This window comes from Theobroma cacao, chromosome 2 (genome assembly GCF_000208745.1).
Source record: "Theobroma cacao cultivar B97-61/B2 chromosome 2, Criollo_cocoa_genome_V2, whole genome shotgun sequence".
NCBI classification, from domain to species: domain Eukaryota; kingdom Viridiplantae; phylum Streptophyta; class Magnoliopsida; order Malvales; family Malvaceae; genus Theobroma; species Theobroma cacao.
This window is the reverse complement of record NC_030851.1, coordinates 38135159-38161905: the sequence shown is the minus strand read 5'-3', so window position 1 is coordinate 38161905 and position 26747 is coordinate 38135159. Positions and strand designations below refer to the sequence as shown.

Genomic DNA, 26747 nt, shown 5'->3' with positions numbered 1-26747 from the left:
ATTCATCCTTAGTTTTTACTGACATGATTAATGTTTCAACCTTTTCATATTGTTATATTGAATATGGAAAAATCGAATTAAAAATAAAAATACATCATATTATATAAATTCAAATATTTTCATATAAATCGTCTGAATAATTTAAAAATATCCAAAATTTTAATATTTCAATAAGAGGTTAATTTCATTCTACAAAGTTAAAATAACAATGAACTTAGAAAAATAATTATTATCCCTAAAGAGATATCTTCTCCATTAAACTTTGAATTTTATCTCAAATAATTGGAAGATATAAAAAATTTTATGTTGATATAAGTACGATACAATTTATAAAATAAGAGAAAATTAATTCATAATAAATAAAAAATCTTTATATATAAAAGTGCTATTACTAATATATAATATAACCATTTCCATATTGTTAAAAGTCAAATTTCAATTAAGTTTATAAAAAATGCATCTATTGTATTGTACAAGATATGTTCATGTATCGTAAATATGTTTTCAATATTTGATCAAACAAGATATAATTACAAGTATATATAATTTTTTATTAATATCATATTATATCATATATCATACGTATAATGTATTGTATATATTGTATTATACGGCAAGAGTTATGGCAGGACATACAGCAATCCCGTCCGAGGAAAAACATTGGTCCGACTTCTACGAGTCCAAAACCATCAAAGTTGAAACCTTTCCCATCATCTTTATTCACTTATTCAGCTTTCAGCGCACACAAAATTTAGAAGGAAGAGCAGTCAGCAGCCAGCACCATCCCTTTCTCTGCTTGTCCTGAAAGGCTAAAACCCTTCCTTCGAATCACACCCATTTCTTTCTTGAAGCTTAAACCCCATCACTCTTTAGTCTTCACAATGGCCTCTCTCAGCCACCCTCTCAAACCCCATTTCCTTTCCACCCCAAAGCCCAAACTCCAAACCAGCAAATTCCCTACCAAAGTACGCATGTCCTTCCAAGAATCGGGCCCTTCCGTCGCCGTCGTAGGCGTCACTGGCGCCGTCGGTCAAGAATTCCTTTCCGTCCTCTCTGACCGGGGTTTCCCTTACCGCTCCCTCAAGCTCCTCGCCTCCAAACGCTCCGCTGGCAAATCCGTTTCCTTCCAAGACCGCAACTTTACTGTCCAGGAACTCACCGCCGACAGCTTTGACGACGTCGACATCGCGCTCTTTAGTGCTGGTGGGTCGATAAGCAAAGAGTTCGGTCCCATTGCGATTGAGAAAGGTGCCATTGTGGTGGATAACAGCTCGGCGTTTCGAATGGTTGATGGAGTGCCCTTAGTGATTCCTGAAGTGAATCCGGAAGCAATGGATGGGATTAAAGTTGGGATGAACAAGGGTGCTTTGATAGCGAATCCGAATTGTTCTACTATCATTTGCTTAATGGCTGCTACCCCTCTTCATCGCCATTCTAAGGTATAAGATGAAGTTTCCATCATTTGGGGTTATTAACTTTATGTATACTGAAAATTTTTGATTGGTAGACTAAGCCTTATGTAGAAATTGTTTTTGCATCATTTGTTTGATGCTGCATTTGGGTTTTATTAGATGGATGATGTTTTAAAGTGCTCAAGTAATGGAGAGTACAAAATGTATTGTTATGGAAACAGTCTATAGCCTTTATATGATATTCCCACATATAACAATCTTAGCCATTTACTTTAGATTGGGTTGTTTCTCTTGCAGACGTACAATATAAAGCAAAGTAAAATAGAAACAGGAATGAAGGGATTGTTTGGCAAAACTAATAGGTAACAAATTGAAGTCATAGCAAGTTTGAAGTTAGATGAATAATTGATTGCTTGTAAAAGCTACTAGGCAAGAAATGAACTATTAGAGTTTTAATTAGTATGATATAATGATTTAGGTTGTTTGTATTTTATGGTGGATTAATTTTAACTGAAACTTTAATTAGATACTGAGAAAGGAAAAAAATATATTTTGAATCTTTAGGGCAGAATGTCAATTGTTCCTTGTTTTGAGCTTTTGCCATTTTCACTGCCTAAGTTTTTCCTATGCTGCATCAAGCAACTTAAATATCTGATGCTTGCCTGACAACGTATGATTCAAGCATTGATTCTGTTCATGCCATGTTGCAGGTGACCCGTATGGTGGTTAGTACATATCAGGCAGCTAGTGGTGCTGGTGCTGCTGCCATGCATGAGCTTGAGCTACAAACCCGTGAGGTTATTTGATGCAGTTTTTTTTTTTTTCCCTCTTTTTGATTTTATTGTTTACTTGTCTATCTGAGCATTTGACTAATTTTTTCTTTTAAATCAATTTCTTGCTGCATTTGTTTTTAGGTCCTGGAAGGGAAACCACCAACTTGTAATATCTTTAACCAACAAGTATGTATATTTGTTTCACAGTATCCATAAATTTATGAATATCTTTTCATCTCATTAAGTTTATTATAATTTTCTTTTATTCCTTTTGCTTTTGCAGTATGCTTTTAATTTGTTCTCACATAACGCCCCTGTTCTTGAGAATGGATATAATGAAGAGGAAATGAAAATGGTAAAAGAGACAAGGAAAATCTGGGTAAGTAGTTAAAGGGTTCTGATATATGAAATCATCTAATATATCTTTTTCCTTTGAACTTTCTGGAGAATGAGATTTGTAATAGAAACATGTTTTGTCTTACACGATTGTCCTTTCCCTTATCTCAGAACGACATGAATGTCAAAGTGACTGCCACATGCATACGAGTTCCTGTGATGCGTGCACATGCTGAGAGTGTGAATCTTCAGTTTGAGAAGCCCCTTGACGAGGTAATGTTTTATAATTTTGTGAATTGACAATTTCATCATCAATATATGAAATAAAATTGAAGAACATGTCACAAACATTTGCCTTCTTCTGTCATTATAGCTACATCTAGGACATTTACATGCATTAAATTCATCTTTTGTCATTTTAAGCTCTTTTTTAGTAATTTTTTTAGCTGGTTGTACTTGTAGTTGTGAGTTTTTTCCCCCCCCTTTTCCTTTCATCATTTTTATCTCTGGGGATGGAAGATGTAAAGAGTGGCTTAGGTTTAAATTCAGATTTTGTTCTAATTTATATAACTAGAAGAAAGAAAATTAGAAATGGAAGAGACGTCATACATTCAATTCACATTATTGAGGACAATGTTGTCAAATATGTTATATGTAGTACAATACTAGTAAAGCAGCCTAGGACCCCAAATTTATATCATCCCTAACCATAGTGGTCAATATTGGAGAAAATGGAGCAGACTACAGCAGAAATAAGAGCATCAGATTTTCAAACTAGAAACCAAAATCAGAGTTTTCCTGTTTAAAAACAATGCCAATTCATTTTTGGCTAGCCCATGGCAATTTATCTGAAGTTGATATACTTTTTTTAGAGCTTGTTTATCCTAAATCTTATTTCATGCTATCTTAAGATAACTTGGAAAGATGTTTTATTGCTATTGATCTTAAAGAGAGAGTGCGCTCACAAACATACTGTGAATTATATAATACTTTATATTACTATTTGTTCTCTGGTATCTTTTTCAAATTGCAATCATTTGTTGAGTCTCAAATATTATACAAGTAAATTTTATGATGTTTTAACAATTGGATCCTGAGAATGTGTTAGCTTAAATTTAATAAAAGAATACATTACATTAAATGCTATGTTGTCTTTCCATCAAGACATAATTGCTATTTTATTCAAAAGGGTTGTGAATGTAAGAGATTAGAATGATGAAAGATATAAGATTAAATCAAAGCTTATGTCATTGCGTGTGTGTGCGTTTTAATTGTTAAAAGTACAGCACAAGTTATTAAAAAGCTTGGCTACATCTGTTCCTATATAGAAGAGTCTTCTGATTTCCTGTTTCTGGCCCAAAAACATATCTTTGTCATGAGCAATGTAGCTTTGGTTTTATTTTAAACTCGTCTTTTGTTAATTGTTCTGTTGATCAGGAAACAGCAAGAGAAATTTTGAAAAATGCTCCTGGAGTAGTAGTTATTGATGATCGGGCTTCTAATCACTTCCCTACGCCATTGGAGGTGTCAAACAAAGATGATGTTGCAGTTGGCAGAATTCGCCGGGATGTATCTCAAGAAGGAAATCATGGGTAAAATTCCTCTTTCCCTGCATTTTTATTTGTCCTTTTCTAGAGGATTTGCATGCTAATATGAAGTCTTCAAATAGGTTGGACATCTTTGTTTGTGGTGACCAAGTACGTAAGGGAGCTGCACTTAATGCTGTTCAGATTGCCGAGCTGCTGTTATAATCTACTTATGATCTTGCTTGGGTAAATTCATCCAGTCAATCAGAATTGAACTCACTGGCATCTAGTTCATTTATTTTGGTCTTCAAATGCAGATATTTATTATCTTGGTGAGGTTGAACAAAATTTTGAATGTCTTGTTGTAGCATAAACAAATTAGGTTTGTAGCTTGGTGCTTGATGTTTGATGTTTTGTCTTCGAAAGTATATTTATTTGCACTAATATCTCCTCTTGGAGGAGAATTTTGTTTACATGATCTTGTAAATTAGTCCTACTTGCGGGACATCAGGCTGCATTCGGCTCCAGTGGTCAACTTAGAACTTCATAGCTGCAGATTATGTATGCGCCTAGTTCGCCAATTTTACATTTCAATGCAGAAAATTAATAGTGAAAAGTGAAAACACTATACAATTGCTGTTAACAGAACCTGAAGAACACATTGAGTCAATTCGATTGAGCTAGTCTACCAGGCGTGTTGTTGTGATCATATAAACTATCAAAGGACTACTTTGAACATCAGCAGTGACTGTGACTGATTGTGTCCATGAAGAAAATTCTACTGGCCAGTTACTTGAACTTCAATTCAAAGAATATTCTGAATTTGTTTATTGTCAAGTTTGCGGGAATTTGAGTAATTCAGGTAATCAAGCAAAGCTAAAATTCCAGTCACTCAATACTTGAGAATTCAAAAGGGAAACATAGTAGGAAACTTAAACTGCTGCATGAAGGGTATCTCCCATTCATCATGGCAAGCCAAGTTATCCATCTTCCCCAAGCTTAAAAGGGTAGCAAGGCAAGATTCCATCAAAGTGTGATTCTATCAAAGGATTCAAAGCACGTCTAAGCATCACTCCTTTTGGACAAAAAATATATGCCTTCTTCTCCCCTGAGAAGGAGAGAATTCCTTGTCAGGGAAAAAACAGATTGGGCTTCTTTTTCTCTTGTATCTTTCTTGGTAAAATAAGGCATAGCTTTCACCCTTGCCAAAGGTAAAGAATCCCCCCAGTTTCTGCAGACTTGGATTACCAAGGTGTTTTTAAGCAAATCTAAACTAATGAAGATGGAATCCTTGTTGGCTAAGCAATTTAAACTATATATGCTTTTCTGAAATAAGTTTAATATTTATAAAAATTAATAAATTAATAGACACGTGTCGAATTTTTATTTGTGGAGTGTAAAAACTGTACAAATAATAAATTCTTATAAAATTTCTGTTTAAATTAATTTGGTTGGGTAACCAATAGGATGTCGAAACGTGTCAATCGCAAACAAGTTAGGCCGTTGAGGAGCGCAACCCCAGTGGGAGCTTGATGTCATCTCCCCTCAGATCAGCTTCAGACGTCAGCAAAAAGATACTTGCAAACGGAGTAAAATAATCATGCAAAGCATAGAATCTCAAACCTTGCTTCCTTATATTTCCATGGCGCCACAATGGATATCCTCTGTCTCTCTCTCTCTCTCTTCGTTTTGGCTATTCTCCTATCTCTTTTGCTGTGAGCCTGATATCCCTTGAAAGTTGTAAGTTTCTCTTGCCCTTTTTCATGTTGATTTGCTTTGCCCTCATGTTTTAATGATTGGTTTTGTGCTGCTCATGGGAATTGCAGGAAAAAAGTAATTTGATTGGAGGGAATAAATGGGTAAAACAATTAAGCTCTTTGGGTTTGCTACTGGTGTGTCTCAACGAGAAGTGACGGAATTTCTAGAGGAATATATAGGGAAGGGAGCCATCGAGGCTGTGAAAGTTGGGCAGTCTAGAAAGGAAGGCTCGAGAGCTCATGCCAAGGTCCAATTCAAAACAAATGAAGATGCTGACATGGTCTTGGCCTGGACTGCTGATCAAGCGCTATGGCACAACGATTCTTATTTGAAAGCCTGGACACAGAAGCATAACATTATCCCAACACCGAAGCCACAGTTCCACCTGAACAGCATAGATAATTTGACGTTGCACTTCGGATGTCAGGTTTCGAGACAAAAGTTTTCTGTCCTTTGGAAAAAGGATGAGGTCTCCTTCAAGTATGGCTCCAAATTGGACAGATTATACTTTCTTCTATCTTATAATTCGACGGACTACAAGCTTGAACTGTTCGATGACAGTGTTTGGCAGATTGTGCTACACTCTCCCCTGGATCAAACTAAGAAGTTTCTGATCATTCAGGTATGCTGCAAATTGGTTGGTTTGATTTGGATTGATTCCTGTTCTCTTTCTATTACTAGATGTTACAAAAGCCTCTTTCTTATTTGAAGAACAATGCATGGTTTTGTGACTTGTGAGACTTAATTAGATAACCCTGTCTTCTAAGATCACCATGCACACACTATTCTTAATTTATCCTATAAATATGTCTCTTTCCCATAAATAATTTTAAATTTGAACTTCACCCATTAATTTAATTTTTTTATTTTTTCAATTGTTAAAATATCTTATTATTGACATATACAATAAAAAAGAGTAAAAAATTTACTCAAACCATTGCTATGATATACTTAATTATTTTGCTAATAATTTTCATATAAAATATAGTTCTATGCTTTATGATAAAGGGAAAATAAATTTATTTATTTATTTTACTCACTAGATCACTTTTTTAAATAATTTCTGAAAATATATGTTTTATTTTTTTTAAATAATTTTGTTTTCGCGATAGTGCGTGTGTGTGCGTGTGTCTATATATATATATATATATATATATATATATGTATTTTACCCTTTAATATTTATGACTTTCCCCCATTTTTAGTGTTATAAAATGGTACAATAGTTTTAATTTTTGCCACCATCATGGTGGATTATTATTGATTTTATTTTGCTCCTTTCTATCTTATTTTACATTTATAGTTACTTGGGGCTCCTCGGATCTATGAGAAAGATTTAACTATCCTTAACTCTGCTAAGGAAGTTAGTGAAGACGATGATGACCAGTGGATTAGGGATGTAGATTTTACTCCAGGCCATTGCATTGGTCAGTCTTTTGCATTATGTTTGGAGCTCCCTCGAGGTGTGAAACTCCCAAAAGTTGATGAGAGTTTTTATTATAGGAAAGTTGAAGACAATTTCATTCTGGAGAATGGTTCTAGTTTTTCTTGCAACCCTGATCTTGTTCCTATGATAACTCCACCTGAAGGTTTTGACTTGCCATATGGTGTCTTATTCAAAGTAAATTCCCTGGTCCAACATGGTTGTCTTCTCCCGCCAACTCTTGATGCCGATTTCTATCAGTTGGTTGACCCTCGTAGAATTGATATTGCATTCATAGAACGTGCATTGGAGAAAGCGTATAGCTTTAAAGAATATTGCTATGAACCTGCAAAGTGGCTGGCTGAGCAGTATGAGAAATACCGCAAGTTGGAAAGACCTCTAAGACCTCCCATTCTTCCCTCTAATGATGGGATAGTAGCAGTGAGAAGGGTTCAAGTCACACCATCTAAGGTGTACTTCTCTGGTCCGGAGTTGAATCTCTCAAATCGTGTGCTACGTAATTACATTAAAGATATTGACAACTTTCTTCGCGTTTCTTTCGTTGATGAGGAACTGGGAAAGATGCATTCGACAGATTTGTCTTCGAGCGCATCTGTTACGAGTGATGGAAAGCACAATAGAATTTATGACAGGATCTTGTCGACTCTTATAAAGGGCATCGTTATTGGCGACAAGAACTTTGAGTTTCTGGCTTGTTCAACAAGTCAATTACGAGAAAACTCCATTTGGATGTTTGCGTCAAAACCTGGGCTAACGGCAGTAGATATCAGAGAGAAAATGGGTCATTTTCATGTCATAAGGAATGTGGCAAAATATGCAGCCAGACTAGGTCAGTCTTTGAGCTCATCTAGGGAAACTTTAGAAGTGAGAATGGATGAAATTAAAATCATTCCTGACATCGAAGTGGAAACTGGTGAAGTTAAATATTGTTTCTCTGATGGCATTGGAAAGATATCTGAAAAGCTTGCTAAGGAAGTGGCCTTGAAATGTAACTTGAGAATTCACACTCCATCTGCATTTCAAATTCGATATGGTGGGTACAAAGGAGTTGTAGCTGTCGATCCAACATCTTCGGTAAAATTATCATTGAGAAAGAGTATGCAGAAGTTCGATGCAGATAGTACTAGTCTAGATGTGCTGTCATGGAGCAAGCGTCTCCCTTGTTATCTTAATCGCCAAATAATCATCCTTATGTCCACTCTTGGAGTTAAGGATTCTGTTTTTGAAAGGAAACAGAAGGAGGTTTTAAATGAATTGGATGCAATTTTGGTGGATCCAGAAAGGGCACGGGAGGCAATGGAGTGGATATCTCATGGAGAACTTACCAATTGTTTAAGAGGAATGCTTATGTGTGGTTACCCCCCAGATTCAGAACCGTTTCTGTCAATGATGCTACGAACCATTCGTACTTCAAAATTGCTAGATTTGAGGACCAAAACCAGGATTTTCGTTCCAAATGGGAGAATCATGATCGGATGCCTCGATGAAACGGGGACTTTAGAGTATGGTCAGGTTTTTGTGCAGTGTTCTGTGTCTAAAAGGGGGCAATCTTCCGCAGATTCCCTCCTTGTTGTTGAGGGGAAAGTAGCTGTTACTAAAAACCCTTGTTTACACCCTGGAGACCTACGGGTTCTGAAGGCTGTGGATGCCGTGGTTTTGCATCACATGGTGGATTGCATTGTTTTTCCACAAAAAGGAAATAGGTATGACCATCCGATATTCATTTGCTTTTGTGAATGTTTTTGAATTATGCATTCCTTTTAGCACTTAATTATAATATCATTGCGTAAGATGTTTCCTTTTAGCACTCAATTATCTACAGGTTTCTTTCTATAGTTAAACACTTCATTCACTGATACTGTTTACATGATCAAACAGACCTCATCCAAATGAATGTTCGGGGAGTGATCTGGATGGCGACTTGTACTTTGTTTGTTGGGATGAAGATCTGATTCCTCCCTGCCAATTCCCGCCCATGCATTACGGTTCCGCATCAAGTTCCTCTTTGGATCATGATGTTACTATAGAGGTATTACTAAACTCTTGGATTCTGTATCACTATTTATAGCAGCCAGGAAGGAATGTTTGCTTCTATATGTGTTAAATTTTAATTGCTATCTGTCTACATTTTAACATATCTACTTCATCGTGTACAGGAGGTTGCTGAGTATTTTACCAACTACATACTCAATGACAGCTTGGGGATCATTTCTAATGCCCACATAGTTTTCGCTGATAAAGAGCCTACTAAGGCATTGAGTGAGCCATGCATTGAGCTTGCCAAGCTATCATCCATTGCAGTTGACTTCCCCAAAACTGGTGTTCCTGCCAAAATACCCCATCGTCTACGTGTCCATGAATATCCAGATTTCATGGACAAGCCTGATAAATTCACATATGAATCAGAGGGTGTCATTGGGAAGCTTTACCGCGAGGTGAGAGCTCTCGGGACAGGGGAGAGTGGCGCTAAACAATTCACCAAGAAAGCAGCAGAGCAATCCTATGACTCTGACATGGAAGTCGATGGCTTCGAGGCTTATGTCAATGACGCTTTCCATTACAAAAGTGAGTATGATAATAAACTTTCAAACCTGATGCGTTACTATGGGATCAAAACTGAGGCTGAAATGATCAGTGGGTGCATCATGAAAATGTCGAAATCTTTTGATCGAAGAAGGGACTTGGAAACAGTTGTTTTGGCTGTCAAGTCATTGAAGAATGAAGTCAAAGGCTGGTTCAATAAAAAAGAAAGTCATGAATTAAAGCCTAATGAGCGTAATCTATTTGCAAAAGCTTCAGCTTGGTATCATGTGACATACCATCCCAGCTTTTGGGGTCGCTACAATGAAGGAATGGATCGAGAGCAATTCATCAGCTTTCCATGGTGTGTCTACGACAAGCTTCTTCAGATTAAGGAGAACAGCAGCAAAAAGTCGTTAGAACGTACGCTTAATCTTGGTGGGTTGGATTCTGATCAGAGAACTAGTTTGTGGGATGTTTGCTCTTTCATGTGAATTAAGCAATAGAAAACTTGTGGGAGGCTTTATTTGTTTAGTCTTTGAATAATCCCAAGTACATAAAATATATGTTCATAAAAAATACTAGATAATGTATTTTCTTTATAATGATCCTTATGTTAATATGTAAATTATTTTTATTTTTTTTCTGAAATAGATATTTGAGTGCATAAACATACTCATCAAATATTAATTTAAAATATGAATATAATATAGATTGTCACTTTATTTTTTATTAAATAAATAAATAAAATTACTATTATTTTGAAAAATCTAATTTAGAAAAAAAAGAGATTTGTCAACCTTTTTAGTACAAATTTAAAAAACTCGTTACATTTATAAAATGAAATTTTGTTCCTTTCTTATGTGTTGAATAATATATAAAATGATATAAATACAAATAATAAAAATAAATATAGCAATTATTATTATTATATAGGATGGTGATGATGAGACGTATCTTTTGGAAAAATAAGATTGTGCACAGAGGATAACTCCTTCGAACTCCTTCCTAAGCAAGTTTGGAAAAAGTTTTCGGTCCCACGAAATGGAAAAAATGATATGATATGGGCCCATCTTACCGTACGAAAGCGCACTTTTCCTTTTAATAAATTTAAATATTCTGACTTCGTAACCCAATGAGACAAATTCCACGAAATTCTCACATGAACCAATTACTGACGTGGCGGAAACCCATTGGGTAATAGTCAGAGACAAGCAATGGAATGATGAAACGTGTCAGGCACAGTCGCAGTAATTTAACTGTAAACTTCCGCGATGGAGGTGATCGAGGCCATTCTTGCTAGCTTAGGTATTTTTCTTCGTCCGTTCAGTATTCTCGTCAGTCTTGTGATTGACTGAGAGTTGACGATGGATTCTTTCCTTCTCTCTCAGTGAAGTGAAGTCAAGAAGCTTTGTGCATTTGAGTTCTTGTTCTAAATCCCATCTCCTTCTCTCTGGTAAGGATTATTTGTTTCCTCATGATAAAAAATAATACCTGTTTGTTTTTCTGGGATCATCGTGATTTCTTCCTCCTGCATGACTCACATTCTCTCAATCATTTTCAATTTCCATTCTTTCTTATTTTGGAAATTTTAATTACACATGATGTTATAATGAAATAATGATAAAAGTTGATTTCGTTCCAAGAAAACAAGATTAAAAGCGGAAAGTCAATTCGAAACAATGCTCTTTGGCCGTCTGTTTGTTTGATATTAAGCCTTTTGTGACTCTGGAGAAGTTAGATATCTTTCCCTGTCTTAGAAGTTGGATGCATCTCCATTTGTCCATTTTACTTTGCTTTCGTTTCTGTTTCACAAGTGTTTGTTTGATGATGATCTGTCATATATATATATATATGTATATAATATTAATATTCAATTTATCCTTTGTTCATGGTTTATAACTTGTTCAAATACTTGATATAAATGGTTTAACCTTAATGTAGAAGTAAACTGATATGGAAATTTATTTTTATATGGCGGCGGTTGTGAGATTATATGCTCTTTAAGGAGGTAAAATTGATCAATGATTAAACAAACATGTAGTTTTATACACGGTACTCTCTAAAACTACTAAACACATGAAAAAAGGAGTGAACCAGTTATCCTTCAGAACGGGACTGATATTGTATTTGGATGGGACTAATATATTTTTGCTCAATGACTACCTGTATTTAAGAGTTTTTTGCAAATAAACAGGAATCTCTGGTGATGTTGGATCATGCAGCATTGCAAATATTTTGTGTTGTTTGGGCAGAGGGAACGCAGATCCTCATCATACAGGGCATTGATGTAAAAATCGCCAGATATCTGTGCTATTAAATGCATCTTCTACTACTACTTGTAAAAATACATAGAATTTTAGTTGCTTCTTCCTTTCTTTTTTGTTTTGAAAGCTTGACTGTTTCATTTAAAGTATGCTTAATTTGTCCCCTATCTTGGTGTATTTTGCAGTATTTATATAAATATTGGTCTCTGGTTTTTGCAGTGACTTTTATGTTTTAAAGTGGTAAGAGCATAAAGTAAATTGATTCCATGGGTAAGACAATTCAAGTTTCTAGATTCCCCTCAAATGTGCATGCAGAGGAAGTTAAAACATTTTTGGAGTCGTATACAGGCAAGGAAACTGTTTATGCCCTAAAAATTAGGCAGCAAAAAAACGGAGGAAGAGCATATGCTATTGTGCAATTTACCAAAAGCACAGATGCTGAGCTGATCATAAGGTTGACGAATCAAAGACTATACTATGGGAGTTCATATCTCAAGGCTCGAGAAATGGAGAATGATATTGTGCCAAAACCAAGAACCTTTTTGCATACCATGGAAGGTGTGACACTGCATTTTGGTTGTCAGGTCTCAAATGAAAAATTTTATGTTCTCTGGGAAGAGGTTGATGTTACAGTGAATTTTGGGATGGGAATGCGGAAATTGCAATTTTTACTGTCACATCATTGCGTAGAATACAGGCTGGATCTTTTCTATGAGAACATCTGGCAGATTGAGCTGCATCGTCCGCGCAATCAAACATCAAAGTATCTGCTGATTCAGGTTGCTTTGTTAAATTTTGACTATAAATTCATCGTTAGTCTCTATAGTGTTACCCTAGGTACCTAGAAATAATATTTCAACATATCATAATTGCTTTGATGTATCAGGTTGAATAATTTTACTGTCCTTAGCAGTGTATGTCACTTTTGTTTTGCTGTTTTCTAGTCTAGTATGAAATGATTTGAATGTGAACTTGCTAAATGGCTGACGACGTTAATTCCATGAAAATTGTATAGAGTTTGTCATTACTGCTGATCTAGGGGAATAGAAAGTTTTTTCTGTGGCGGGTGTCATATCATCCCATCACTTCAGAGTCATTATGGATTTGTGGATAAGTTAATGATTTGGTACTACTCTTGCCTTGCTTTTTGAGAAATACAAATTTATTTCCATTATATGACAACTTATACTTCTTAAAACCATCAAAACATTGCTACATGTTGGTGACTCTAAAAAACTTATCTGAAAGTAGTTCTATGATCTTCTCGGGTAACTTTGATGTATATAAAATTTTGGATCTATGTGATCTAAAATACATAATTTGGAAAACTCATGTTCTCTCTTAATTAAGGTTGTTCAAAGGGGATTTCTATGGGATTCTTTCACTCTAAGTAACAAATGCTACTTGTATTAAAGATGAGCTATATTTTGCAATTGAGAATTTATGCAAATAAGAAAATGGTTGGGATCAATATATATGTACTTGAGAAAGACTACAGATCAGCCTATATGTACTTGTAAGTCTGGAACAGGCAGTTCACAATGGTGATTTACAGATGAATTAAATGTTGTCTTCTGAAACTTGGCTTGTGCAAGGTCTTTGATAGACTACACAGAGACAAACACGAGGAATTAGCTTTTCCATTGCAAGAAATTTGAGCTATTCTATTGATGCTGGAAAATACCATTTCCCAAAGTTTTATCCTCTCTGCGATGCTTAACTCTTATAAATGAAAAATGCATATTATAATGCTCTGTGTGTTTTTTTTTTTTTGGTAATTTTTAGTTATTTGGCGCTCCTCGGATATATGAGAAAGATGTACGCTCTTCTGGACTTGTGTTTGAGAATCCCTTGCTGAACTATTTTATGGATGTGCCTGATGATCAATGGGTAAGGACAACTGATTTCACTCAATCATCCTGTATCGGGCAGTCTTCTGTATTGTGTTTGGAGCTTCCTTACTACCTGCAACTTCCAAATTTCCGAGAAAACTTTGCTTACTACAAGGAAAGTGAAGGGAAATTTGTTTTGGAAAGTGGTTCTTCTTATTCCCGTAATCTTAATCTAGTCCCAATTGTAGGCCCTTCACTGGGAATTGACTTGCCATATGAAATCTTGTTTAAGATTAATTTGTTGGTCCAAAATGGGTGTATCCCAGGACCAGCACTTGATGCTAATTTTTACCGATTGGTTAATCCATGTAGAATAGACAAAGTCTATATCGACCATGCTCTGGAGAAACTTTATTATCTTAAAGAATGCTGCTTTGAACCTTCAAAGTGGCTCCTTGAGCAGTACAAAGGTTACATCGCATCTAAGAAAAACCCAGGGTCACCTGTTATATCCTTGGATGATGGTTTGGTAAATGTAAGAAGGGTTCAGATAACACCTTCTAGGGTGTATTTCTGTGGTCCGGAGATTAATGTTTCAAATCGTGTACTACGCCATTTTCATGATGACATTGATAACTTTCTTCGCATCACTTTTGTTGATGAGGAGTTGGAAAAGATCCATTCCACAGATTTGTTGACGAGGAATAGGATAACTGAAATTTATGGAAGGATTCTTTCTACTCTTAAAAATGGCATAGTCATTGGTGATAAGCAATTTGAATTTCTTGCCTTTTCATCTAGTCAATTACGGGAAAATTCAGCATGGATGTTTGCTTCTAGAGAAGGGCTCACTGCAGCAGATATAAGGACATGGATGGGAGAGTTTAGTAAAATAAGAAATGTGGCAAAGTATGCTGCTAGACTGGGCCAATCTTTCAGTTCATCAACCGAAACTCTTAGTGTTGCTAAAGATGAAATCGAAATTATTGATGATGTAGAAATTAAAAGGGATGGAATTAATTATGTCTTTTCTGATGGAATTGGAAAAATATCGGCTAAATTTGCGAAGAAGGTGGCTGCAAAATGTCGCTTGAATGGTCGCACCCCTTCAGCATTTCAGATTCGGATCGGTGGATTCAAAGGTGTTGTGGCTGTTGACCCCACCTCATCAAAGAAATTATCCCTTAGAGGGAGCATGTCAAAGTATGAATCAGAGAACACAAAACTGGATGTCTTGGCTTGGAGTAAGTATCAACCTTGTTTTCTGAATCGCCAGTTGATCACTCTCTTGTCTACTCTTGGAGTTCCAGATCATGCTTTTGAGGAAAAACAAAGAGAGGTTGTTGATCAACTCAATGCTATCCTAACAGATCCTTTAAAGGCACAGGAGGCTCTGGAGTTAATGTCTCCTGGAGAGAATACTAACATTCTCAAGGAAATGCTCTTGTGTGGTTATGAACCTGATGCTGAACCATTCCTTTCCATGATGTTGCAAACATTTCGAGCATCAAAGTTACTGGAGTTGCGGACTAAAAGCAGGATATTTGTTGCAAATGGAAGGTCTATGATGGGATGTCTGGATGAAACCAGAACATTGGATTATGGCCAGGTGTTTGTGCAGGTTTCGGGCTCTAGGTCAGAGCAGCGTTTTATTGTTCAAGGTAAGGTAGTTGTTGCCAAAAATCCCTGCTTGCACCCAGGCGATGTGCGTGTTTTAACGGCTGTCAACGTGCCTGATTTGCACCATATGGTAGATTGTGTTGTTTTTCCACAGAAAGGAAGCAGGTAAATCAAGACCATACTTAACCTTTTGCAATACCATACACAGAGTGTTCTTTCTTCATTATAGTGTGCTAAAAAACCTAAAATCTACATGACCGCGGTTATTGTGCACCTTACCAGATTTGGTCTGCATCACATTTTGGCTAAATAAGTACATGCATCTTAAATAGAAGTAGGCATGTGTGCATTACTGTCTATGGGGAATATGGAGTGGGTGGGGCATAAGACCAAGTATGAATTGAACAGAAGTTTGGTGTTAGCAGCGTACAATTGATTATGTTGTCGAATATTTTTTCTATTTATTTTTTGTCAAAGCTTTCTGTTTATTCTTCCTCTCTATCAACCATTTTTTATATGGACTTAATATGGTACTATGAGTTAACTGGCACTTTTATTATCTCCATTGTAATTGTCATCTCCACTACAGTCTATCTCTTCCATTTCCAGAATCTGGTTATTTTGATTGTGCAATTGTTGCTAGTTTGTTGTCATGAGGGCTTGGTTAGTTTATGTGGCTGTATGTCACTCACAAATTTTGCTGGTTGTTTTGTCTCTCTTTGTATAGGGTATTGATTTTTAGCATTTTTTGCTTGTGCCTTTTAAAGGTACCGCATCACTGGATGTTACACAGTACTAAAACATATATTTCCTTTTCTTCTTGGTAGAACTAGTTGACCGTGTATTTAAAATTGGGAAATATACCTTAAGGGAGCAACTGACACTTACAGTTGGGAGAATATTATTTCTGCTTCCTCTGAGGGTTCCTAACATTACCTTTCTGAACTTGATACAACTTCATAAATGAGTGAGCATACAGATTGTATTAAAAAGTTTGGGATAAAAAATGTGAAACTACGTATGTGATTATAATTGTAGCTCTTCTCAGGGTTGGGATCTTGGGGGTGGTTGCACCTGACTCCATCTAGTCTTCAAGGGATTTAGCTATGGTAGCATACATTTTTGTTAAGCAGGGTAGTGCTGAATTACATATTTGCTATACCTATATTCTTTTGTATTATACGGATAAGTTCTGTCCTATTTACGGATGTTATCTGTATTGTTTTTCTCTTTTTTTGATGTATTTACACATAACAAGATTATAGGCAACTTGATTGTTTTCTTTAGAATTTTCACTATGCAGAGTGATTTATTGACCCAAAACTGTGTTAAATTTTTAGACCTCATCCAAATGAGTGTTCTGGAAGTGATCTGGATGGTGATATCTACTTTGTCTGTTGGGACCCTGAATTGATTCCATCTAAACAAATACCTCCTATGGATTATTCACCAGCTCCAACTAAGCCATTGGAGCATGAAGTTACCATTGAGGTATTGAAGCATTCAGATTATATTCTGCATAATTTTATCTAACTGTGCTTGTTATCCACTTTTCAAAAAAAAAAGGATTGTGCTTGTTATCGTATTCTCTTTTTATTGTTTCTTGATGCTAAAATGCATGATCTATGCTCCCTCTCTCTCTCTGCTACATATTTTTTGGTTTAAGGATATTATCAATTTGACATTGTTCAAAACTCTTACGGGTTCATGTTGTCAACCATTTAATGATCTATATGTGACACCAATGTAACAGCTAAGGACCAATTATTTAATGTTACATGTTGGATCCTACTTCTTATTTTGGAAGTCATTTTTAACACAATTTGCTTATGTTGGATTATATAACTGCTCTTATGATATATGCATAAAGGTGTATTGGGCATTTGCTTACAGAAAGTAAATTTTCTTTACAAAATTATAGGAATGTGAGTAACTAATTGTGAGTGAGTTCAGAGTTCCAAGGCTCTAAACTAGATAAGTTTATAACTACTGCGCAAATATGTGAACTCCAATTGAAAGCAAATATTGTTGACTAATTATTATCTAAATAAATCAAATGTATGATAATGCAGATTATGGTAATCCAACAAGATAGTTAAGCAATAGTGTTATTTAAGGTATTTTGGATGAGCATCTATGCAATTTTTTTTGATAATTTTCATTTAATCCACATTTTAGGAAGGTGAAGCAAGTTAATTTGAAAAAACTATGGTTATCCGTATTAGCTAACTATAATAGAGAGAAAAAAAGGGAGACAATAGAGAGGACTGCAATAAAGTGAAAACTAAAACACTAACCAAAACAAATTTAATAAAAAAAGTTATATAAGGAAAACAAGAAGATTTAGGAACTTTCTTTGGCATGAAAATGGAATTATAGCTCTTTTCCTCCCCTTTCTTTACTGGACTCTTTATTTAGTTAGGCTTCCATAGAGGAACTGGCTGGTTGCCTATGAGAAACATTTTAATTTTAATTGACTGTTGTTTGATTAAGTAAAAGACTTCAATGTTGAAAATTATGTGCTAAGCTTTTAATATTGAATTGGCTTGGTTGAACTTGTTTGATATGCAAATTGAAATTAAGTATTGAGTTACAATTCTCTTATCATATCAAAGCATCTGTATAGTTTTTGTACTATGTTGTAATACCTTTTATGGCTGCTTCTGTTGCAGAATTGATATCTATATTTTCTTTTGTTGGTTTGTGTAGAATTAGTTGTGAGATTCTTGATATTGATATTTAATGTTAGAAAACAAATTAATAACAATAAAAGATGGATACCTAGTGGTTAGTGCATGAGTCTCTTGCTTTTGATAAGAATGAAAAAGATGATATAGAAGGAAATTTAATTAGAATTTCGGGTATAAGGTAGTCAAATAATATTTTCTCATAACCAATTATACTAAAGTTGTTTTTGCATTCAACATTAGTAGGTCTTTAGTTCTATTAAGTGGTATTTAGAATGAGCAGTGAAAAATACGAAAGAGCTAAATCATTTGAAATAAAAGCTATCACCATTTTAATTGAAATATTCTGCATAGAACACTAAATAGGTTATTACTTGATGTTTTCAATGCGTTGTCACTTAAAATATTCTGTTAATTAGTGTTTAAAATGAGCAACAAAATATATTGGAGAAACTACAACTGTTGAAAATTTTGATTTTACACTTTATCCGGCTACCAAATAATACCTTACTTAAAAAATAATAATTGAGAGAGAAAGAGAGAGAGAGAGAGTGAGGTTGGGGGGGGGGGAGGGGGGGGGAGGGGTGACTGAAGGTCATTTCTATATTATCCACCTTTTTTTTCCTAAGAAAAGAAAAGAGGGGAGTGGAGGGGACTAAAGGTCACTTCTATATCATCCACCTTTTCTTTCCTGAGAAAAGAAAAGAGGGGAGGGAGGGGTGGTATAGGGGTCAAAAGAAGGGCATAGCCACAAAAGTGTGCATATTGTTTTGGTACCTAACATTGCTTGTCCTGTGCATCTTTGATCCTCTTACAGCCAAAGCATTTATAACCTAATATTTTTTCTTCCTCAAAATCCCTTTTCTTTCTTTTGTATTTCTTTGGACCAGACTCTGAATCCAGAGCAACTCTACCCCCTTTCTAGTGATTATATTCTTAAAAATGCCCAATTCCTTTCATCCTCTGCTTTTCCACCTTTCTTGGAGAAAATTAAAGTAGAATTAAGAGCAAAGTTTCATGAGTGGAGAAACGTTGACTATATCAAATAGTTATACAATTAATATATCTACATGCTTGCAGCGTCATGCTTAATTCTAAATTGTATTTTGTGAATGCAACATTTGGATACTTCCCGAATCCTTGAAGGGTCATGATGTTACATCTTTGTTTGCACCAAGGCCATATGAATTAATGACTGTAATGTTCCCCTGAAATTTCTTGCTCATGCTAAAAATGAGAATAATTTCTTCTGTATTCTAGATGAATGATGTTCATTTTCGTGCAGGAAGTTGAAGAGTATTTCACGAACTACATAGTCAATGACAGTTTAGGAATCATTGCAAATGCTCATACTGTTTTTGCTGATAGAGAGCCTCGGAAAGCAATGAGCAGCGAATGTAAATGGCTTGCAAAGCTGTTTTCAATTGCAGTTGACTTCCCAAAAACTGGTGTACCAGCTGAAATACCACAAGAACTGAGAGTTAAAGAGTATCCAGATTTCATGGAGAAGCCAGACAAACCAACCTATCAATCATACAATGTTATCGGAAAGCTTTTCCGAGAGGTGAAAGACCTTGCACCCAATGAATGCTTTATCAGGTCCTTAACTCGGGAAAGATTGGAGAGGTTTTATGATCCTGATATGGAAGTTGATGGCTATGAGGATTATGTTGATGATGCTTTCTATCACAAAAGCAATTATGATTACAAATTGGGGAACTTGATGGAATATTATGGGATCAAAACTGAGGCTGAAATACTCAGTGGGGGTATCATGAAAATGTCGAGATCTTTCACGAAGCAAAGAGATGCAGAAGCAATTGGTGTGGCTGTGAGGTCCTTGAGGAAGGAAGCTAGGTCATGGTTTAATGAAAAGGGAAATGGGTTAGATTCTGAAGCAGATGATCTATATGCAAAAGCCTCTGCTTGGTACCATGTCACGTATCATCCAAGTTATTGGGGCCTGTATAATGAGGGAATGAATAGGAATCATTTTCTGAGCTTTCCTTGGTGTGTTTATGACAAGCTGATCCTCATCAAGAAAAAGGTGACTAGTAGAAGAAATTCGCGATTGTCATCTCTAGAATCTCTGTTTGCACGTGGATTGCGTTTGCATTGAGTGATTTGGTGGATGTTCCCCTTTAGTCTGAAGCAGATAACTATGGATAGCTCGTCGGTCCTAGTTAAGTGTGTGTGTATATTCATACCAAATATTGTATTGGTAGCTGACTGTATGCTATCTAATGTAAATACGCAGTGTTGATGTTTGGTGTTGGTAGCGACTGAATGCTATCTAATGTAAATACCCAGCGGTGATGTTCGAGAAAGAACACTGTACGATATGCTACTTATTTATGTTGGTTTGGTTTCTTGAGATTGTGCAACAAATCACAGTGGGTTTCACTGCCCCCATAATCATTGGAGCTGTTCAATGACATGCACCAGTGCATGGAATTTGAGGATTTGTAGTGCTAAAAGCCTAGAGATTTCCAATACATTGCTCTTCTTTTCTGTATAAGCTTTCATTGCAGGCGCAAGGTTGCTGATGGATGGGGTCGGGTAAAAGAAAACAACTGGTCATGACTTTCCTTAGGATTCTTCCTTTTTGTACATATTGGTTGTTCATAGACTATAAATATGAGATCTGTGTCCAACCATAGACAAGTCTATACTTTGTAATGAAGTTGCTGCCTTCAGGAATTTCTATTTCCCGGTGGGTTAAATCATCATCATCAGCTCTAAATTTACTCAAACTGGAAATGTCATACGATAATAGAAATTTTTATCAGGTTAGCCCAAATAAGGACTTGCTTTGGACTGTGGGACTTATTCAATGGTAAAATTATAGAATACTACTATATAGTTCGTGCTGAGAAACAAGTTCAATGACCAAAGCAGAGTGGTAAAGGATTCTGAAGTACCATGTTGAAACCTATCATTTGCGGGTCAGAACTATAAATAACTGAGTTCCTGCAGTGTAGCTTGCATTCAACAAGTAAGAGTACTCTTCAGCTTTCCTGTCCAATCGATCAAATAATTCGTCGATAATCTTGTTCCCAAAATGCTTGCTGATGATTCCCTCCATGCCAGCTCTTAAGTGCATTGTACAAGGTCGTGTTCCAAGCTGGATATCTATCTTAGATAAGGGATTTGTTGTCTCTATTTTCTCAATGCTAAAACAGCCATTTCTTTCTATGATGTCTTTCATCTCCTTCAGGGAGGCAGCATAAACAGGCAAGTTGAATGAATCCACCAGGGATTCACTTATTATTTCCAGCAGCAAAGCATATCAGCTTCTTCATTTATATACTTGTTTTAGACATTTCAGGGTAACTTGTAAAGCTCTTGCTTGGATTTTATAGTTTGTTAGGTTTGAGAACAGATGATGCGACTTACCTCCTTTGCCATGTCCATGAGGCTTGAACCCAGAAGGTCAAACATCACACCGGCTGGAACGCGAGAGTTAGGTATCCCATCAGGGATTGATGGCAAGATGAGCACCATCATCCCTCCAGCCACAAGCTCCTTAGCTCTAGCATCCAAAAATATCCCCATGTCCTTGGCAAATTGGGCAGCATAAGCATTGCCCACGTCTTCTGCAGCATTTGTGTAGTGAATCCTCCCCTTGTTCCATGCAGGGGAGTTCTTGTCTAGCACCTCTTCGGGAACCTTGGCCAGCCACTGTAATGCATAGGAGGAATGAACAAAATGGAGAGATGACTTGGGAAATAACCGGTTATAAAAGGATCCTGGCACTCCAGCTGCAAAATACTGCCTTTCAGATGGGAGGGAAGCAAACAGGGTATTGAAATCATTGGAAGCATGATCATTGTACAACACTTGGAATTCTGGAAATTTGGAAGAAGGATCCTGAGTTCGGTGTTTATGCTGCATCGCTTCTAGTACGTTTTGCATGGCAATGAAGGTGTTTGGTCCAACTGAGCATCCTAAATCTGCAATACGCAATGTGTTTGAAGTAGAAGAGAGTTTCCCTATGTCAAGCTTCTCCGTTATCGCTTCATGGATCTTTGCATCTGTAATGCTTGTGGCTGCTCTCTGCAACAGTTACTGATCTCACTTAGCTTGTAGTGTTACTAAACAGTTAATAATTTCAGCTACTTGTTTCTTATTATTGTTGTGTGAAATAATATTGACATTTTCAGTGCCCTCATTGAAGACTGTGGGATCTGTCTTAGGAGGATCTGGTGCTGCCAAACCAGTCAGCCAGATTTGACGCTCACTTTGCCTAGGAAACTGATGAGAAAACTTGTTAGCATGCCATGAAGCATGCTGGAGGATAATGATTGTAAAATTAACTGCAAATCTGTTTATTGAACTTTGAACTCTTGCACCTCAATTCTCATGGTAAAGCTTGAAGTATTTTACTATTTATGTTCCAAATTTTCTTTATTCTTTATAAAAAGGAAAAAAATGTAAAAAAATTTTATCACTTAAATTTTAATTATAAGTTCACGCGAATTTATTAATATTCAAATGAATAATCCGTTTCAAATGTGTAAACAATATTAAAAGATAAATATAAAATATTTAAAATATCTTCTTTTTTTTTCTATTCTTAAATCATTGACTACACTTACTTATGTCAGTTAGTCACGAGTTCAGATCTCCCCAAGAGGAGTGCGATTTGGACATTCTCCCTACAATCAAATCACACTCCGAAGATGACTAACTTGCAAGAGGTAGGGTAGAGAGAAATTTTTTTTTTTTGAATAAGAGAAAAATTTTTTAAATAAAAAATATTAATTTATATAATGTGATATTTTATTAAATTAATAAAAAATAAAATTATTTGAGAAATATTAACCTGTCATCGAACTAATAGAAATATTAACAATTACCTAACTATTAGACTTACCATCTAGTGAAAGATATTCTTTTAAGATGGAATATTAATTCGTGTAAAATTATAATCAAAACTTACATATTCAATGTATTTTACTTAAAAAAAATATAAAGAAAAACAAAGAAAGAAAGAAAGTAGCATGCAAGGGTGGAACTGAAGCAAAGTTTCTGATTTCTGGAACAAGGAAACAGGTCTGATGTTTTGAGCTATGATAAAAGGTTCCGTCAAAGCTATGCATGTCTGACCCACTTTTGTTTTTGCTTTGGTCTGGATAGGATTGTCCTTATGACTCTGTTATGAACATTTTGACTGATGTTTATAGCTGTGCAAACTTTCTTGTCATTTATGAGTGGGATTGAATGTAAATCTGGGAGGGGCTAGGATTTGAGTAAATACGAGACTGTATATCAGGGGGTTTTTTTGGGACCGTATAGCAGGCTGTTGCTCTGATTTTTTGTGTAACAGAGCCCTAGCTTTTTTGTAAGGGAAGGTTTTTATGCAAGTGGGTTTTACATCAAAACTCATAGGCTACAAATCGTCCCATGCCTGGCTGGAATGTTTGCCCAGGCCTTATTAATAAAACCAGTTAATTTTCAAAAAAAAAAAAAACTGCAACATGTTTTGACATAAAGCAACATAGCATACAGGTTGAAGAAAGAAGTACAGACCCTAAAATGATGGGTCAAGGTCAAAACTCTCGACTGTGCTGTCCTTGTATCATTGTCGAGCAGTACCAAAAGATTGAAAAAGGCATACCTGTAAATATGAGTTCTTAGTGTAGCTGTAAGCTCCGTCACCGCCATTCATGGGATATGACTCCAGAACTTTACCAGTGTTATTGCTCATCCTCAAGCCTTTCAACGGTTCAACTCTCTTTGTCACTCTCACTCAAGGAACCTATTTGGCTTGGGGTGAGAGTCACCTTGGTTTTACCTATTTATATAATGTCAATATTCAAACGATGTTAGGATTTGGAATAGTTTCAACCCAAAGATATTTCAGTGGCTAACAATTGACTTTAAAGCAAGCCATATTGACGGGAGTTTCAGTGAGTTTGAAGAGAAAATTAGTGCAACACTGACACGGAAATTGTAGTAATATTAATTGTAAATACCATTCACTACATCTAGATTGCAGGGTAGAAAGTCAAGTATCGACACCTATCTTGATGTTGAAATCTTCTTATCCAGAAATATTATAAATATTTTGTGGCAGAAAAGTCTTACATTAGAAAATGTATGTGAATGTATATATGTATGTATGAATATATGCATGTATATGAATGTATGTATGTATGTATGTATGAACATATGATGAATTCACCATCACTTTCACCCCTCACCCTCACTTCCTATTCTGCAGCAGTCTATCATTCAATGCGAACCATGATCGGTGGCTGCAAATAAGGAAACAGAGTGAGAAGAGAAGTGAAACTTGTGAGTGAGTATATCACTTCTCATGGGCGATTCAATATTTTCAAAAGCTTAAAACGCTTAAATATTTAAATAAATTTTTTTATTAAAGTTAAAAAAAATTATTGTTAGTTGGAGATTATTAAAAACATATTTACATTTATTGAAAATATAAAAATAATTGAGACAGGGTAGTGTAATTGGCTGTGCTTGAAAGGAGCAAGAAAGAGAAATGAGAGGGGGATATGGGGAGAAAAGGAAGGAAAGGCTTGAGTATGGAGAAAAGGCAAGGGTTGCTTGGAACAAGACTAATTCAAAAAACCCAGAGTAAAGAAGAAGACAAAAACAAGCAGAAATTATAATGGATTAGATTCATTAGTGCTTCTTAGGTTCATTAATCAATCTATCCAACAATCCATGTAACGTATGAACTTTTAAGATTGAAAAAGCATATTAAGTTTTAGCAATTCTATTAGTTGGACAGTAATTACCCTAAATCCCATGGAAAGACCAGTGATATGTATGCTCCCTACTGTCCAGAAAAGGAGTAAAAGTATAAGAAATTAGCCATGAGGCTGCTTGCAAGTTGGTTCTCAACATATATTTATGGTTATTCGATTATAACAAAGTAGTCTTACTGTTACAAAGTTATGCTGACCAGAGAAATGTACTTGAAAACAGTGCTAGTTTCAGCTGCAAAATCCATCATTTGCGTTTCAAAATAACAGATAACTGAGTTCCTCCCATGTAGCTTGACTGAATCAAGTGGAAGGATTCCTTGACTTCCTTAAGAAGCCGTTCAAATAAATCATCTATAATATCATTTCCAAAATGTTTGCGGATGATTGACTCGAAGCCAGCTCTTACATGCATCACGCATGCTCTTAAATCACCTCTGGGATCAGCCTCAGTTCGCCAATTTGTTAACTCCAGTCTCTCAATGCTAAAGCATCCATTTCTCTCCACCAGCTCAGTTTTCTCCTTGGGAGAGGGAGCATAAACAGGTAAGTTGAATGAATCAACTTGATTTTCACTTAATAATCCCTGTAATGTTTAAATAGCATTTCAGTTTCACATCTTTTGGAATTTTTGGGCATCTATTAGTGAGCTTTTATCAACACAATTGCAATCAACTGTTGGGTTTTACAATATTTTCAGTAAAGATTACAGCTGTTGAGTTACTCACCCCTTTTGCCATATCGTTCAAGCAGGATTCCAGGCAATCAAACATTATCCCAGCTGCAAGGTGTGCATATGGCATCCCATTTGGGCAACCTAGTGTGATTATTACCATCATCCCTCCAGATACAAGCTCTTTAGCCCTTGCATCCAAAAAGCCTTCCATGTCCTTGGTAAATTGAGCTGCATAAGCATCAACTACTGCATCAGAGGCATTTGTATAGTGTATTCTCCCTTTATTCCAGGCAGGGGAGTTTTTGTCTAGCAACTCTTCTGGCACCCTACTTAACCAATGCAATGCAAAAGAGGAGTTCACGAAATGTACAAAAGACTCTGGGAATAATCTGCCATAGAAAGACCCTGGTACACCGACTGCATAGTATGGCCTTTCCTTTGGCATGGAGGTAAAGAGGGTATTGAAATCATTGGAGTCTTGATCATTAAAGAACACTTGAAATTCAGCAAATTTTGAAGCAAGGCCTTGGGATTGGTACTTGTGCTGCACAGCATCTACTATATTCTGCATAGTAGTGAAGGTATTTGGTCCCACTGAACACCCCAAATCAGCAATACGAAATGAGTTTGAACCAGAAGAGAAGTTATTGATGTCAAGCTTCTCCCCAATTGCTTCACTGACCATCCTCTTCGCAACATTTATACCTGTCTTCTGCAATATGTAATTGTACAGTTAAAAAATACAGGGCACCAGGTAAGCACCAACTACAACAGAAATATAAGTATGCTAGCAAATGAGAATTTCAAAATAAGGAATTTCCACCTGATAATAGGAGTTTTGGGTGTAGCTGTAGGTGCCATTTCCCCCATTCATTGGATAGGATTCCGGCATTGTGATTGTCTAGTTAATTAGTCAGAAATTAAAACTATCTCCCTATACAAGTCAAATTGGGATGTGAACTTCTAGCTTAAATATATGCTTCAATGCCAAAGTGTAACGTGAATTCCTAGATACAAATTTTGTTGGTTTCCATCTTCAACGAGTCTGATCTGTAGTGATCCGAATTGACTTCTTTTGTCTTGGAATATTCTTGTATACTCCTAGGAAGAAGTCTGCCTTTTTTGTCAATACGAGGATTGACTGTTTCCTATTACAGTAAGA

At 35.9% G+C, this 26747-nt stretch overlaps 5 protein-coding genes across 6 annotated transcripts; 3 read left to right on the top strand and 2 right to left on the bottom strand.

Moving 5' to 3' along the window:
• Positions 654–4641, top strand: LOC18610051 (aspartate-semialdehyde dehydrogenase). The gene is made up of 7 exons (XM_007045494.2): positions 654–1439; positions 2123–2209; positions 2327–2371; positions 2469–2564; positions 2693–2794; positions 3959–4113; positions 4191–4641. The coding sequence occupies exons 1-7, from the start codon at positions 882–884 to the stop codon at positions 4270–4272; spliced, it is 1125 nt and encodes a 374-aa protein (XP_007045556.1). The 5' UTR covers positions 654–881; the 3' UTR covers positions 4273–4641.
• On the top strand, positions 5562–10405 carry LOC18610050 (probable RNA-dependent RNA polymerase 1). Its single transcript, XM_007045493.2, has 5 exons — positions 5562–5787; positions 5874–6427; positions 7109–8952; positions 9128–9278; positions 9406–10405. Exons 2-5 carry the CDS (start codon positions 5903–5905, stop codon positions 10261–10263), a joined length of 3378 nt encoding a protein of 1125 aa, XP_007045555.2. The 5' UTR covers positions 5562–5787; positions 5874–5902; the 3' UTR covers positions 10264–10405.
• Positions 11049–20549, top strand: LOC18610049 (RNA-dependent RNA polymerase 1). Of its 2 annotated transcripts, XM_007045490.2 has the most exons (6): positions 11070–11225; positions 11967–12059; positions 12256–12815; positions 13822–15653; positions 16829–16979; positions 19461–20549. In XM_007045490.2, exons 3-6 carry the CDS (start codon positions 12303–12305, stop codon positions 20292–20294), a joined length of 3330 nt encoding a protein of 1109 aa, XP_007045552.2. In that variant the 5' UTR covers positions 11070–11225; positions 11967–12059; positions 12256–12302; the 3' UTR covers positions 20295–20549. The 2 variants fall into 2 exon arrangements, with proteins under 2 accessions (XP_017970690.1, XP_007045552.2); XM_018115201.1 differs by lacking the exon at positions 11967–12059 and having other exon boundaries at positions 11049–11225.
• On the bottom strand, positions 20882–24095 carry LOC18610048 (probable S-adenosylmethionine-dependent methyltransferase At5g38100). Its single transcript, XM_007045489.2, has 3 exons — positions 23796–24095; positions 21572–22231; positions 20882–21449 (listed from the first exon to the last, which is right to left on the bottom strand). Exons 1-3 carry the CDS (start codon positions 23883–23885, stop codon positions 21111–21113), a joined length of 1089 nt encoding a protein of 362 aa, XP_007045551.2. The 5' UTR covers positions 23886–24095; the 3' UTR covers positions 20882–21110.
• Positions 25157–26477, bottom strand: LOC18610047 (probable S-adenosylmethionine-dependent methyltransferase At5g38100). The gene is made up of 3 exons (XM_007045488.2): positions 26409–26477; positions 25638–26297; positions 25157–25495 (listed from the first exon to the last, which is right to left on the bottom strand). The coding sequence occupies exons 1-3, from the start codon at positions 26475–26477 to the stop codon at positions 25157–25159; spliced, it is 1068 nt and encodes a 355-aa protein (XP_007045550.2).